The sequence below is a fragment of the Pomacea canaliculata genome, linkage group LG4, assembly GCF_003073045.1.
Source record: "Pomacea canaliculata isolate SZHN2017 linkage group LG4, ASM307304v1, whole genome shotgun sequence".
NCBI classification, from domain to species: Eukaryota; Metazoa; Mollusca; class Gastropoda; order Architaenioglossa; family Ampullariidae; genus Pomacea; species Pomacea canaliculata.
The window spans coordinates 7,589,640-7,605,681 of NC_037593.1; the positions used below are offsets into that span (position 1 = coordinate 7,589,640).

The 16,042-nt window shown below is 40.8% G+C and overlaps 2 protein-coding genes across 3 annotated transcripts in view; one reads left to right on the plus strand and one right to left on the minus strand.

Moving 5' to 3' along the window:
* The window catches only part of LOC112563007 (opsin-5-like), a 45,231-nt gene extending 39,288 nt beyond the window's left edge, over positions 1-5,943 (plus strand). For both annotated transcript variants that reach the window (XM_025236683.1, XM_025236684.1), the window contains one exon: positions 3,371-5,943. In XM_025236683.1, the coding sequence (XP_025092468.1) occupies positions 3,371-3,808 (438 nt within the window). In that variant the 3' untranslated portion in view covers positions 3,809-5,943. The remainder of the gene's footprint in view (positions 1-3,370) is intronic.
* Positions 5,944-10,409: 4,466 nt separating this feature from the next.
* LOC112562432 (neuronal acetylcholine receptor subunit alpha-6-like) lies at positions 10,410-15,111 on the minus strand. The gene is made up of 6 exons (XM_025235697.1): positions 14,634-15,111; positions 13,841-13,978; positions 12,642-12,863; positions 11,634-11,789; positions 10,959-11,178; positions 10,410-10,540 (listed from the first exon to the last, which is right to left on the minus strand). Exons 1-5 carry the CDS (start codon positions 14,832-14,834, stop codon positions 10,960-10,962), a joined length of 936 nt encoding a protein of 311 aa, XP_025091482.1. The 5' UTR covers positions 14,835-15,111; the 3' UTR covers positions 10,410-10,540; position 10,959.
* Positions 15,112-16,042: the final 931 nt, after the last annotated feature.

The window sequence follows — 16,042 nt, forward strand, 5'->3', positions numbered from 1 at the left end:
CTAAAGTTAATGTACACCTATGACAGCAACAGCGTCAGCAAGAATGGATAGTTTGGGAAAGAATTGAGACGAGCGGTTTTGTTGTCTTACTCCAAAGAATTGCAGGCACGAAAGACAATGTTTAGATCACCTTCTACATTCTAAAGTGAAATATTTACGATTGTTTCTTCAGTCTTGACTAACGCAATTTTTATCATTCTGTGGAGCATTTAGAAAGGCCTACTATTTCGGTTCAGCTCTCTTTGTGTGACACCAGTGCTGGCCGTCATGGGGTTTCCTACGGGTACCAGTTTCCTCCCCTCCCACCCTCCCTCTTCCCCAAAGTGCAAAGTCGCAGGAAGCATTTCCTGCTGAACAAAGAAGTCAACCAAAAGAGACTTTCTTTTCTTTTTTTCGAAAGAGATTAGGCACGAGCGACGGAGTAAAACACATCCGCACGCTCTGATAGCAGGTCAGCTGACCTTATTTCAGATCCTTGTTGGACTTATTTAAGATACAAGTCACTGGAATCATGTCAGCCAGACTGACTTACGAACTGTTAACTGTTCATACTAGTAGATTTATCAGACCTGTAAGTCCGTAGCCATGTTGCCTCGAAATGACTGAGAAATCACTTCTTTCTCTTCCGCGTTTCCTCCCTTGTTGCTCCCTTCTGTCCACACTTCCTGCAGTTCCCTGATATATGGGGTCAGGGTGAGCCTGACTACACTAAAATCCTGTTTGTCATGTCTTACTTACGACTCTGCCCCACTTTCATCCATTCTTGGTGCGGCTAAATAAACAGCTGGTTCGATAAAACAGGTTAGTGCGGCAAGCTTTTGTTTTTATTTGCTAAGAAAACCCCGTGATTGGCTAATTTTGCCAACTGATGTTTATTTAGGGCAGTTCCGGTCTACGGAAGCCATGCCTTCAGTGTGATTTGTCTGAAACGGAAAGTCTCCGTTCGTCCGAAAACTTGTAATCTTTCTTTTTGTTTTGTCTTTCCCTCCCTTTTCTCTCTTTGTCTCTCACCACCCCTTACCCTCCCTCCATCATTCTTTTCACCGGGCCTAATGCTCTGCTCCCTAAAAATTGGTTCTGTCAAATCTAAAAGCGATGTGTCTACTGTTCACCCTTTCGTTCCCATAGTAACCTTATCAAAGCCGCCTTCTGACATTATTAAAGCTGCCGCCATCCCATTCTGTGCAAAAGGATGCTCCGTACTTTTAGCCCAACTCTTGGATTGTTCTTATTATTTCCAACAATACAGAAACATCTAATTCATCCAATTTGGAGGACCATCTTATAAGATGATGCTTTTTATGCTTATTACTCGCTATTTCAGCAATCTGTGCTGTGTATGTTTGTTGTTTTGCTACGACTGTATTTTGGGTTGTGGTGGTGATATCAGTTTCCAGGCTCTTAGGGGAATCATTTCTCATTCGTTGAGAAAGGCCTTCTAAAGAGCCTTCTTCTTTCGTTAATGGCTGTCTGGGCTATTTTTTCGCTGAACGGGGCATCAGACAAATGTCAGACCAACAGCTATCTCATTCTCACACAGAGAGAGGCTGACATTCAACACCCATCCTTTTTTTCTCTTACATACATAAACACATTCTCCTCTACACACTGTCACCGCTCTTTTTTACACACTCTTTTTCTTTCATATAAAACACACACACGTGCACAAACACACATATAGGGTAAAATAAAAAGGAAGGAATAAAGATATAGAGACCACTTGACTGGGTGTATGCACTTACGAATTAACAGAAAACATATCTAAGATCAATACAAGCGCATGAACGATCTCGGGGTTCAAGAGAAGGGCGGGTGGTAACTGCGGCAGCCATCTGCAGATATCCATAATATGCAAACACTGATCGTTATGTTGTGTAAAAGACCCACTAACATCACATTACACAATCGATTGTCAGGTCGGGAAGTCTAAAGCCCGCTTCACATTGTCCTACACAACCGATAGAGGTCTGCAAGTGCTAAGCCAGAATCGGTTTTCACAAGTTGAATGAACGCGGTGTGGCAAACTTGCGAGGGCAGTTAAACCTTTAGAACCCACCACAACCCTTTCAAGAAACAGACCAATGGAAACGCATCAGAGATCAGATTCTAGTCCAAATGGAATCAAACATTTGCTTCTCACATTTCTCTTCCTCTTTTACCCCATCTCCCCATCTTTCATTTCCCTCTGTACCCTACTTCCCCATGATAAGAATTGAAACCAATGGAAAGTTATTTCGACCGAAACTGATCAAGCTGGTTGCAGATTGGTTTTCAATATTTTTGTTTCGCTCGACTAGCCGAGTCGAATGAATCAGGCTTGACAGGAGCATGGCCTTCGCAAACTCCTTAATACACCATCTGTTATTCTACCAGCTACTGTCGCTCAGCGACCAAGACTGTACCTCACGATCTGTTTATCTTTGTCAGAAATCCTTGTTAATTTTCTCTTTTTTCTTTTGGATACTTAATCATTGTAATCTACGATGTCTTTCATTTTCATTAGCGGCTGTGGCATGCGATGACTGATGCGATTGCAAATTAAAATCATATCTGTAACTTTTCATTTTTCGCGACCCAATTTTTTTTTTTATTGATTTTGCTCTTCTACAGAGCACTAGCTGCGAGAAGTCTTTTTTTTCTAGTTCTTTCTCCCCCGCAAGATACTGGATTACCCTCAGCCACGATGTGAAATTTGCCAACACTCGCCCTCCACCTTTTATTTCGTTCTTTCCTCCTTTACCCACACCTTCTCCCCTGAACAATATCCTCTTGTAACTTCCAGTCTCTCCATCAAATCCGTGAGGTCACAATTTCCACAGTCCGCTCGGTCTGTAACATGGTGAAAATTAACCGTTACTTGCCGAAAGTCGCAAGGAGTATATTTGATGTTTGGACAGATGAATGGACAGAGAGGCTGGCGAATGGATGGAGAAACGGAGGAATTTATTGTAGAAAATAGCATTTGAGAGAAAGGAATAGTAGAAATATGGAATAATCTCCCATTCTATAAAGAACAAAGATCCTAAAGACAATCCAGTCATAAACAACAAAATTTTTCTTTTTTTCTGATTTTAGTTCCTCTCTTATTCAGAGGCGTCTCTTCAAGTCCGTGCATGCTGCGGAAGACAGAAAAGAGACTGACAAAGATTGCGAAAAAATAATCTTTCGCGTATTTTTATTACAATGTAAATACCTATAAGCTCTTTGACCCTCTGAACCCCTGACTGACCTCTGACCCTCTGACAATCTTACTCTTACGATCGTTGCTGTCCTCGTTGTCCTGGTCACAATGTTCCCGCTGCTGTTTTTGTTATCAGTTTCCTTCCGGTTTACACATCAATTAATAATTATTCTTTCTATACGTTTTCAGATGACAGTAGCGATGTGTACGGTGTTCATTGTCGTTTGGACCCCTTACGCCATTTCCGCTATGATCAAGTCGTATTCTCGAACAGTCCACATTCCGATTCCGCTCACTGCAGTTCCGGCCATGGCTGCCAAGTGCTCACATGTCATCGACCCCATTCTGTACTTCACTCTGAACAAAAGGTTTCGACGTTTTCTGCCAGGACTGAATAAAAAAGAATGCACCATAGAGACAGGCATCACTCTGCAGGTGAACAACCCCCTGCGTGGGAAGGAAATCACGAAAGTTACATCTCTTTTTCACGAAACGAACTTTGAAAAGTCCAAATCCCCTAAACTGTGTGATGCTGTAAACCTCAAGTGTCTCCAGAGAAATGAAACTGAAGACTTCTCATTCCAGATTCGAATCTCGGCAGAGGAAAGTTTTATGCTGAACAATTAACACATCAATATTACTCCGTCTGTGTCTGTAAATTAATTCAACTTTAAAAACGAGTTTTAGTCATGGAACAAGGGGAAAAGACTCGTTTGTGAAATCGAGAAACTGGACAAATTATATTGTTAACTCTATATTGTTATCTTGTTTGTTGAGTGGATCGAAGAGAAGGCGAACCACATGTGATTCGTCAAACCAGTTTAAATATCATAACATAAATTATACATAATATTGCCCAACAAAATTCAAACTCAGCTTCAAACGCTTGATCTTGTTTCTCACAAATTTTCTTTTTAATCAGAGAAAACAAACAAAATGCGAAATGTGACTTGTGAAAACTATAGCAGCAGACGATGGACGCCTCTGGTGTTAACGAGGTGTGATAGTTGGTATCAGAGTTGTCTTTCACTTTCAGAATCTTTATTTTCCAAAATGTCGATGTGCAGTTTCTTTATCGTTCTGTTTCGTAGAAACAAATGCCTGCTTACCTCGGATCCATTTCTCCATTTTTAACCGCTTGATCACTTCAAGTCAAATAAATATAAGTTTAGATATGTGTGACCTGATTTTACAGAAATAGTCAAACTTTTCTGGCAGACTTACGCAACAAAGTATGTACAGACTACCAGAAGTTTCATTTCATATGTAATACGTATATAATGAATATAATATCAACAACGAAAATGAAAAACTAACACAGATGTTATGGGCATTTATTATTGCATGTTCATTTGTTGCCTGTCTTATTTGCTTGATTTTATGTGTAAGATGTTCTTTTTCCTTTCTTGAAATCTGTTTAATGATCTTGATTTTTATTTTGTTCTTTTTTAAATTTTGTTGAATGTGCTGTAACTATGGAGGGTGCAAGTCTGGCGTATGCTTGAGCTAGAAAGCTTGCTATCAATACTTGTACCTGGGATCAGGGGTCCTGCGTGCCTCAATTTTGAAACTGTTTGGAACTAAATAGTTCCTACTTCTGAAAGAAATATTTAGAGTACACTGTAAACTTCCTTAATTTTTAGAGAAGATTTACACTGTTTGTGCTTCAGCCATACTACAGAAAGAACCGCTCACAAACCTTTCGCACATATCTATTACATACAGGTCTATATGGTACGTCGACGAACCAGTTTCCCTGATGTCCAGAAACCGGTTTGATTAAGCGACTTTGTGAAACCGGTTTGAGAACGTGAACTACATGTCATCTCGAGAAATTGACATTTTTATACCTTCTACTTTTACCACCAATTAACGATGCTTAATGAATTGTGTTTGTCTCAAAATTAAATTGATAACCAAACGTTAAGATTTATCTAGAAATTGTGGTATGGCTTACAACAGAGTTACAAAACATTTAAAGAGAAAAAAAACAACAGCTAAATACATTGCAACACAGACTGTACCTGTAGTAAGTGTTCTCTGTGAATTTTCAGTGGACATGATGTAATGACCAATGATTAGGCGCCTCCATGTAAGGTCAAACGTATTTGTGGAACACACTCCCTCTTCTTTGTCTTCTCTCTCTCGCTCATTCACTCTCTTTGTGTGTCAGAGCATGTTTACATTGTGAAGGCTTTATCACTTACTGTACATTGTAAATACTCGCGACAATGTCATGTAGATGATTGTTTATGATCTTCCATGTACAAACCACACATTACATATTTCCATTATTTTTCATGCTCAACGCAGCCAGTGCAATTGTTAAATATGGATGACTTGACCCTTGATGTGATGAAAACAATGGTGTTATCAATAAAAAGGTCAATGGTCAGTGCTCTCTCGGTCTCGCTCTCTTTGGTGATTTCCAGTAACTATGACTCTTTTGTGGCTGCGCCTAGTTAGAAACAATGATCACTTGCAGATGAATATTTAAAAAAATTGTTTACACCTATGTTTGTTTTTATTTTTACCTGTGATAGTTTCCGTGAAGAGAGGGAAGCGTAGAGACACGCCGCCATGTTGAAAAGACATGTTCTTGGCCACGACTTAGCGCCCACTATGGATAAATATGTGTGCGAAATGTATTCATTAAAGTCTTTTAATATCATTGTTATAAAACCCGGTCAAGAGCATAATGTCTTGAACCCGCCATTGTTGTACAATACCATCTAGAACACACGGCGTCATGGCTTACTATACTTTGAATTAAACAATCTTTACTGGTCACGTGCCACGATGTGTTTCATTAGTGCAAGGCTAGAACAAGTGTCTGTCATAAAACGACAGAACTAGGGTTTCCAGAAATCAGTACCTTTTTTGGATGGCTACTTACAGGTCAAAACTATCGTCTGTCCTTGACCTGTTAAAAAGGTGACAGCATGTGGGGTCGTCGGTGTGTCCAGACGCCGACACTCGGATCCAGTTAATAATCAGGTTAAATTCTCAGTGATGTGGGGGAGGGGGAGACCTAAGTACAATTTTTGCCCAGCACGTGTAAAAAAGATAAACTGGGAGAACTTTACAGTCTGTGTATCGGATTGTCACGATGGCATGGTGCAAACCAAGTCTGTGAATAATCGACTTACAGACTTTGATAAATGAACGATGAGATATGCAAAGAGTTTTATTTCGTCTCAGCAAGGAAAATCCCCTTTGCTCTGTGTATCAGTTTTTATTTCGCATTTCTTGTCTGCATTCTGTCAGAAACTGTGTAAGTCTCCACAAGTCTAGTAAGTCCAGGTCCCTCTAGAGTCCATGGCAGACATGGAAGCCGTGACAGACAGTCGAGAGTATGAGATATAGAGAGCATCAACAACAGCAGACGACTTTTCGTAAGCAGAAAATAAAGGTGTTTTAACCTGAAATCACAAAATCTTGGCTAGCTTCCTCTACAACAGATTTCACAGCCAAAGAGAAAAATCACCCATGTCGGAGGCGAGATTTGAACCTGTACTGCTGATTGTCGCTTAGAGACTTGCTTTGTTACGGTGCCGCCAGAACGCCAGAGTGAAAGAGCAAACTAAAGAGAAAAAAAACGACCCAACCAGCCAAACTAAACAATGAATAAAACTACATTGGAATGAAAGGAAGGGAAGAATGGGCAATAAAGAGAAAAGGGAAAGGATGGTGGAAATAAGAGGATGAGCGTGTGAACAGAGGAGGGGAATAATCGAAAAGAAAAGAAAAAGGATTCTGAAATATGAACAGTTGGCATGTGCGAGACCTCGCTTAGTCAGCCTCATCCTCTGACGCAGTTAAAAGCTGTGAAGCGAGTTAATTCAAAATGATCACGCCCTCGTCCTTCACGTTGCCCACCTTATGTCCTACTTCCCTCCCCCTTTCCCCCACATACCCACCCACCCTCCCCAGGTGTATTGAACGCAGTTGAACCGACAGCTGCAGCAACGGCTAATCGCTCGAGTGAAGCAGGTGTCAGAAGCAGATCGAGGTCTTTGGTGTGTGCAGAGCAAACGAAGGTGGAATCTATCTGCAGGACGAATACAAGGATTGGGCATGCGCAAGAGAAGACGAGCGAAGACGCCCCCACAAATAAAACGACCGAGCTTGGAAGTACGAACGAGCTCAAAATCCAGCAAAAATCTGGAGCATGTGAAAGCTTTGAAGTGCGAACTTCCTTGCTGAAAATTCTGTCCACGTAATTAGCTTGATGTTTTGCTTTCAGAATATGACACAAAAGACTACAAGGAAGAAAACGGATGAAGCAGAGAAGGAAAGATAAATTTAAGGGGTTTGAAAAAGCAGATGTGCGCGCAAAGTATAGTTGTAACAAAACCTACAGACCACTTGTTTCAAATTTAATGAGTGATGGACAGGTCAAAAGCAAACATGAGAATGGAATTAAATTATTGTCAGAAGCTACCTGATCAACCTGTCTCTATGTCTATGTCAGCTAGCTGTATGGCTAAAGGTCTAGCAGCCAGCTAGAAAGCCTCTAAAGAGCATAGTTGACTGGTATAGCCATCTATCTCATGATTAGCACCACATCCTGCTTCTTTTTTAGGTGTCTAGTGCGCCTCTGACCTCACCCCACATTCATTTTTTTCTTCTCACTATATTTTTACTTATTTTTAAAATTCTGTATACTCATCTAATCCTAAAGATTACACTCCTTCTGATTAAAAAAATCCACGCGCCGCAGCTAGTCAATGAACTGGAAGAAACAGACGAAAAAAATGGCGGATTAAAGTACAGGAAAGAAGGGAATGATGCTGAGTGTAAGATATGCTCCTGAACATCAGGATTTTCTCGGTAAGAAAAAAAATTGCTGAAAAAAACAGTTATAGCTGTTTCGCTGAAAACGTTTGGAAGGTTGCTTGTTAAAATTATCTTCATCTTGTCTCGATGATGATGATGATGTTTGTACTTAGTCTAATTTTCTCTGTAATGAGTTTGCTTTATAGTTAAGTAGTGTTTCGGTGTCCTCTCCCTGGCTCGATGGCAAGATATAAGATAAACATAACTTTGTTTATCCTGTTGCCCTAGTAAATAAAGATTTTCATTTGTTTATCTATCTCATGAAAATGGCTTAGTGGAATGTAAGCTTGTGTCCCAGCACTGATTAACTGAGACAAATTTTCTCTCTGGTGGGTCTTTACAATTGAAGGCTAAATTTTCTTTCTATTATTAACGACTAAGCTAATGCACAAACAACTTTGTAGTACAGTCAACATCAGGTGCTCAGTATGCTTTACAATTAAACTCATCACTTTTGTTGTTTCCAATCCTTTTTCGCCCAACTCTCGCATGTTTCCAGTCCAGCGAGGATGACTGTGTAAATGAACAGTGAATTGTGTCCGACTGTATCTTTGTATCGAGCAGATGGTGTTTGCATGGTCATAGAAACACATCTTTGCAGTGGAACAGTTCAATCATCACTCTTCGAGCTTTTTAAACCCAACAAAAACACACAAAAAAAAAGAAACAAAGGAAGAAGGAAAAAATTAGAAGAAAGAACAAGAATAGCCAACAAAAAAAAAATGAATGCGTATATAAAGGAAGCAGATCAGAAAAACTTCGATGGAAAAATCAAGTGTTCGATAAATACTAGACAAAGGAATGCAATTCTTAATTTCGCTTACCGCAAGCATTAAACAATGCTTTAGCAGTTAAGTTCGAATTTAGTCGCCGGTGAGGGTGGGATTGTAAGCTTCCAGAACTTTCCAATCAGGACACAACGGTCAGTGAACTCTTTTTTAAGACTATGATGATCGACCTTGTTTCAATGAAAAAAAAGTTTACTACCTGAGCAAAATTAATTAAAGGAGTTTTTCTTAGAAAAGTTTCAAGATACTTTCCAGAAGCTGTTGATTAAAGAAATCCTTTACCCTTGGTACGCCTCTGAACTCCTCATGATAATGTCATGGTCTGCTTCAACCAAAAATATTTCAAACATAGTTTCTTGTATTTTATTTTGTCGACGACAAACAACTTATTTCTCTCGTTGAAGTTAGACTTGTTGAAGCTACAAGACCCTGAAACTATATATATATATCATGCATTATTAAAGATGCAAAATCTTCATACAAATACACAAAAAGTTCTCTAAGGCGGGTTGCGCAGTCCTCTAGCTGAGTGCTAGCGACTGATATTTTATAAGTACTTTAGCTGACTGCTTACTAGCTTATATGTTGGAGGGTTTCCATAGTTTCATTACACAGATTGTTGTAGTAAGTCTAGCATCATTTCAGCATATGACTTCTTGATATTGTTTTCGTACATTTTCGTGAGATAATTAATAAACTTTTTCTCTAGCAACTATTTTTAAAAGATAACTTTTCACAGCTGCTGCTTACGTGAAAAAAAAATGAAGAAACTCTTGAAAGACCAATTATAGGACACTACTCCATCAGACATGCTTTTTTTTCGTTTTGCTATATCTGTTGTCCTTGCTTACTGTAGTGTTACATTCCCTCCTTTTGTTGTTTTTGTTTTGGAGAGGGAAAAGTTTTTCCACCTAAAGGCAATTTCATATTGTGAGGAAATGGGGATCTAATGGGGTATAGGGAGAGGAAGATGGGAGGAACAAGGAGATGGAGGGGTTTGGGGGTGGTATGGGTTGAGGGTTGCTGCTCAGTGATGCCAAGGTGTTACACACCCTCCTTTAGTGCTGCATTTGTGTCTTCTATTTTTGTCTCCTTTTTTATAGTTTTGTATCTATATCGGTCTATTTGTATACCATTTCACTACTTTGTTAAACAGTTTTACCTACGTAACTTTTCGCTCACTGATTTCTTAGCAAAATATTTCATTTTCAGTTCTATGACTCTCTACCTTCACCATTTAGTCAAATTCTAGAGAAAGGATTGTTTGTACTAAATTCTCTTTGCATCTTTCAGTTTTCCATCTGTTTCCTTCTCAGCGTTCTCGTCAAGACCATCATTGTCCTCTCACGGCTGTGCAGTAAGGAGGGCGAAGAGCAAGACTGTCATGGTGCCGATTGTCGCGGAGCAGACGAGGAGACCCAGGCGGTCAAAGATCAAAGCCACATCTTTCCAGTCGACCTGGTCGTACTCGAGGCCGTCTGCTTCGTCCCATTTGTCTAGACAGCCCCGGATGGCTTGCTTAGTCTCCAAGATCTTGGGAACCTTTTCTAACTTGAAATCCTTTTTCTCCACCACTCTGGAGAAGCTTCGCCTGTACTCTGACGAGAAGCCGATGTATCTTCGCAGGATGAGGGTCACGGCTTTGACCCGGGGACCCACAGCATGGTCAGAACTGCGGTTGTACAGCTGCAGCAGCAGCACAGATGCCATTACAGACAGAGCTGTGACTATGCTGAAAACAAATCATAAAAACACAATGATGTCAGCCAGACAGCACAGCTGGGAACTTTTCTATTTAGACATCACAGCTGGGAACTTTTGCATTGTAATATTTGTAGTGCTAATGAACAATAACATGGTGGTGGTGGTGGTGGTGGTGGTGGTGGTTGCATCATTGCGTATGATATAATTTATTCTAAATGCCTCTCTGAGGGTTATGAATAATTTTGTTGGACCAGCTTTCTACAAGTCCTGCTTTAGACACGGTGAACCATTTACATTCACCGAAACTCCCTCTGCAAATCCATTTTCCCCTTTCACCACCACCATCCTCCTTTCCTTTCTTGTTCCTTTATCATAACTGAAAATTCCTCCACCACTCCCCCACCAACACACACCAACTGTCAACTGTCTTTAAAGGTTGTGCTGACCTCAAGCACCCGAAGTACACAACGACAACGGATGTTGCAGCGAGGAGTGTGGCAAGGAGTTCATCATGACGGAGAGGTTGACAGCGAAGGCCAGCAGCAGTGTCATCGTGAACGACATCTTCTCCCCCGTCTCCACCGGCAGCGCGAACACCAGCGGCACCAGCAACGCCAGCACGACGTTAGGGCTCAGAAAGGTTAGCAAGTGGAAGAGACGAAATCTCTGGAAATTACACAAACAGTTCGTTAGGAACAATACCCTCACAATTTCTCGTTCCTGCTTTGGGAAGAGTTTTCAGTGTCAGATTTTCTGCAGCGCAGTCATGAAGCACTCTCATTTTTTATTTATTTTTATTTATATTTATTTTTTTTTTTGGTGTGCAGATGGTCTGACTATTTCTTGACCAAATAGTCACCTGATTCATTTATTTATTCAAACCTTGCGGACATTAAGCACAAAAATGTTTAAGATGATAAAATCATCTGCAGTCACGTTCGGTGATATCGAATATCATTATTTAGACACAAAAATCGCTGACACTAAGCCTACTGCAACACTCGACAAATGCAGTGTGAAAACAGTATTTATGACATAAAATGAACAGACCTGTGTTAGAGAACACATCAAACGACTAGAAACGATAGTTCTTATCAGTTTGTCTAAAAGGAAGGACATACCCGGACATGAAAGCGAAACGTGCAGGATGAAAACTCTTCCATCGTGCTGACATCGAGTGAGTGTGCTGTCAAAGACATGTCCAGGCCATCCAGCGACCACTCGGAGTTGGACAAGAATCCCAATGACATCTGGATGTCTGTTGAGGTCACTTTTACCTGCACATGACGATTCGTTCTTCATTTTATTTTACACAATTTTTCCTGCTCTCGAGCCGATACCCACGAACATGATACAAACGGACACTAACTGTAACTACTGCGGATTTTTAAATAAATCAACCCTTTTTCAGTGGATTGTGACCATGCAGCTGGCCGTCCATTTGGCTAGTTAGAAACTATTGATAGTTGTTAAGCTAGCGGAGTACGATGGTGCTGAATAGATATCTCTATATGTGGGTGAATGTCTGGGTGTGTTACAATGCCGTGTGGTTTTGTTACAATTTGATGTATTTTTAAAACACTTTTGCAAGTATTAATGCAGAAATTATTTAACTGCATCTTCTAAACATGTCACTGAAGGTTTCTTCATCGTCATACTCAGCTCATAAACTTTGCTCCTGTTTCTGTTTGTCAGTTTGGGTGTCCTTTCCTGTCCTTACTTTAATCTGTCTGTCTGTCTGTCTGTCTGTCTGTCTGTCTGTCTGTCTGTCTGTCTGTCTGTCTGTCTGTCTGTCTGTCTGTCTGTCTGTCTGTCTGTCTGTCTGTCTCGGGGTGGTCCGATGGCGCAACGGTTATTGTCACCAATACAGTGTGCACTGGCTGTCCTTGGGTTCAGATCTCGTCTTGGGTACACTGTTCTTTTATGCATGTGGCATCCGTTTACAGAACTGGCTGTTTTGTCGTGATGTAGCTTAGTTGCTGGCTCGGCGTAAAACACCGATTTCCCCACCCCCAACCCCTTCTCTCTCTCTCTCTCTCTCTAAGCTTGATTATGTATGCTATTAAATCCACCCCAGCAACCAAATGTTAAAATAAACAACGCTCTGCTGTAATCAAATCAATTCTCACTTCCGTTTCTGGCGATGTCCACATCTCCAGGTGAAAGTCGCACACCTGTCGATCGAACGGGTAGTAGGTGATGTCTAGTCTGCAGGTTGTTTGCCACACACCCTGAACCAGCCATCTGACATCACCGGTCGAGTGCACGACCACGAGGGAAAAATCATCCTCACGAACGGCTCGCTTTTCGCAGACCGAGTTCACGACCGTCAAGCACTGAACAAAGCAGGGCTGCAATTAATGTCGAGGGTGCAGTCCACATACAAGCCAGTCAAACTGATAAAACTCTGTTCTTCGTACACCAGCGCGTGCGATGGACAAAGTGCGTGTCACAACAGCGGCTGATAGGACCACGAACTTGCATAACGACTGCTCGCAGACGATTTTTTCCAGTTAACTACTAAAACGATGCAGTTGTGTACAAAGCTTCCGGTTTATCTCCATTTCAGATTAACAATTAAAACGAGGCATGTTTGTACAAAGCTTCCGGTTTAGTCACGTTCTTTGTTTAGGCTCGCCGAGACTAACAGCGGAGAACTTGGCAAGAGGCTAAGTGCTGGTCTCGGCAGACAGACAGCCATCCACCCATACATATCCATCTAGCGACTGTTGCGTCCACGAAGAGCACAAGTGTTAGTGTACGAAGAACAGAGCTTTGTCGCCCTTAAAGTGGACAACAACCTCCACATGTTCCAGCTTGAAGTTCGTTGCGTGGCTTGTCTTCTCCAATACTAGCCATACTAACTCAAACGCTAGAGATAATATATAACATATAATCAAAGCTCAACTGCATGTGATGGTCTGTGTCAGAATGTATGTGCTTTGTGTCTATCTTTTTTATTTGGATATTTAAGTTTGTTTTTTTGGGTTTTGTTTTTTTTGTTTTTTTGATGGGTTGTGAAGTGCAATAAGTACTGTTATTAAGCTGTATAAATCCATTTATGTTTATTATTAAAGATAATATATCCATACCCTTTTTACTTAGTGGTACCAGAAATCATGAAGGTATCATGGCAGAACAATTTGCAATCGGCTCCAATTAAATATGTCGGTGCCAGTTAGTGACCTCTTTTTTTAAAATGTGCTCTAAACTAGGAATTCTAGGCTGTATAAAAGTACAAAACCCAAATGCAGAATCCACGTCACAGCTAATTTCTTTAAGCTGTAAGAAAGGCGAAAGAAGCCATTCTAAAGTCCTCGTTGCTCACCGGAAGCCATACACGATCGGCAGGCAACTCCATCTTGTCCACGCCGCCATATTGCGCCGGGTCCCAGGTCAAGAACTCGTCTCGCCAGCGTAGATCGAAGACTGACGTGTGGATCAGAACTTGTGTGCCCTCGTCAACCTGTTATGTCAGGAGCACTTTAGTCCCCAGAACTCCGATGACACATTGAAATGTTATGTTTATTTAATTAGAAAGGAAACTTTTCGCAAAACGACATAAGGTCTTCAAAACCTTTAAAGTACGAATATCGTGCTTTAAAATAGATTGCACCATACCCAAGGTACAATAGGGATATGAGAAAAAATAATAAATACATTGACACCAAATTAAAATTAAATCTTCGTTATAATCTGCTTCAAACATCACGTTTGAACCTTTTCTATAGTATAATGGTAAGTGTGCTGGACTATCTACTGTCATGGTCTCTGCTCTGCTTGTACCTGTGTCTGGGTAAACTACTCATACCCTTGATCTACCAGCTATCAGAAACGGTACCTAATTTATCAATGGAGGTAAAATCGGAGGAAAAAGAGGGTTGGGCTCCACTTCCACTCAAACACGTGTGCCTTCGACACGGTGAACCACTCACATCCACTTGCCCCTACAGCAACTGGGCTACGAGACTATTAAATTTTACTTTGCAAGCTCGCACATACAGACCCACAGACAGGCTAACAGACAGACAGACGGACAGACAGAGGTACAGAAAAAAAGGCCGCCTCAAAAAAAAAAAAAAAAAAAAAAAGTGTAAGAAGCCTGCAACAAAAAGACTTACCTCATTGACAGCCACAACATTAACATACATCGTAACGTTGGTCGTTGTGTTCGAGTGAAGAACAGGCCTGATGTGAGGTTTATAGTGGCTAAAGAGTTCGTCGTCCAGCTGATAATACGCCGATGACTGAGCCAGTGAATTCCGACACACGGAGCCAATAACAACAGCAAGGATCCTGACAGTGAGCGGCAATAACGACATCGTCTTTGAGTGCTGGTCGGCACCATCCACACTGTCATTGCCAGCGCCAGCTCCTCTCAATTTAGGAACAAAACCTATTTCCAGGTGTTTATAAAGGAAGAGTGATGGCTATGCAAACATAAAGGTCATGTAGTGAGATCCTTATCATAAAATAGGCGTTTAGTCCATTATTCGGGTTGCCATGGTTTCCGTTTGCGGATTGTTGGATTGAAGTTCATTGACAAACTACTGTTGCGGACATTCAGTACTACATCGGAATACAGCGAGAGAATATGTGTGTGTGTGTGTGTGTGTGCACGGTGTGTGTGTGTGCACGTGTATGTGTGTGTGTGCGCGGGTGCTCATGCGGTGCAACAGAGCCAATAAAGAGACGGAATAGAAATCAAACAATACGTGGTCTGTTCGATTTAGTTTCCACTACAGTAATCTAATAGGTAATTAGGCGGAGGGATGTATAATCAGAACATCTAAATATGTTTCCTGTGCAAATTAGCAAACACGAAAAAGCAAAGAGTGTTATCTCGGCTTCACGATTATTTTGGAAATAGCCTGAAGACTTGAAACACACGAACAGAGAGAAAGAACAAGTGTGTGTGTCTTATAGTAAACGGTGCGTGTGCAAGAAAATTTGAAAGTATCATTTCTTTTTAAATCTGACGACAATAAAACCTGTGATTCGAGTATTTCTACTGCATTTTTTTTTGGCAGTCGGAAAGGAACTTGTCCTACTGTGTGAAAACAAACAGCACCAAGTGAACCCATCAAGCAGCATCTATTCTTTTCGTAGCCGTGTGTATCCTTTAAGGTCTAGTATAGTGTATTTATTCTTATTATTTCTCTTTCTGTATCAATACTCTTTATGTCACGTTTGTATATACAATAGTTTAATAAACATGATCTCAGCTTTCCAATTGGTTGAAGCCTTGATTGTATAAACGTCTCCAAGAACAGTCTGTATGTCTGTGTTCTTTTTCTGTGCGTGGTGGTATTTGAGGGCTTATGTCTCGATAACCGATATAGGGGTGAGAGGTTATTGACAGAAATATTATCCTGGAATGAGCTTTACTCAGTCATAAGGAGAGCAAACTTGCATCCCACTACACATTTCGTGCCTTCGTTTGGAGTTTCTCTACAGTTATGCATCTGTCAGGGTGTGGTTCGTGACTGTTCCTATGTCCTATTACGCACTTGTATACAAAAAAATTTGA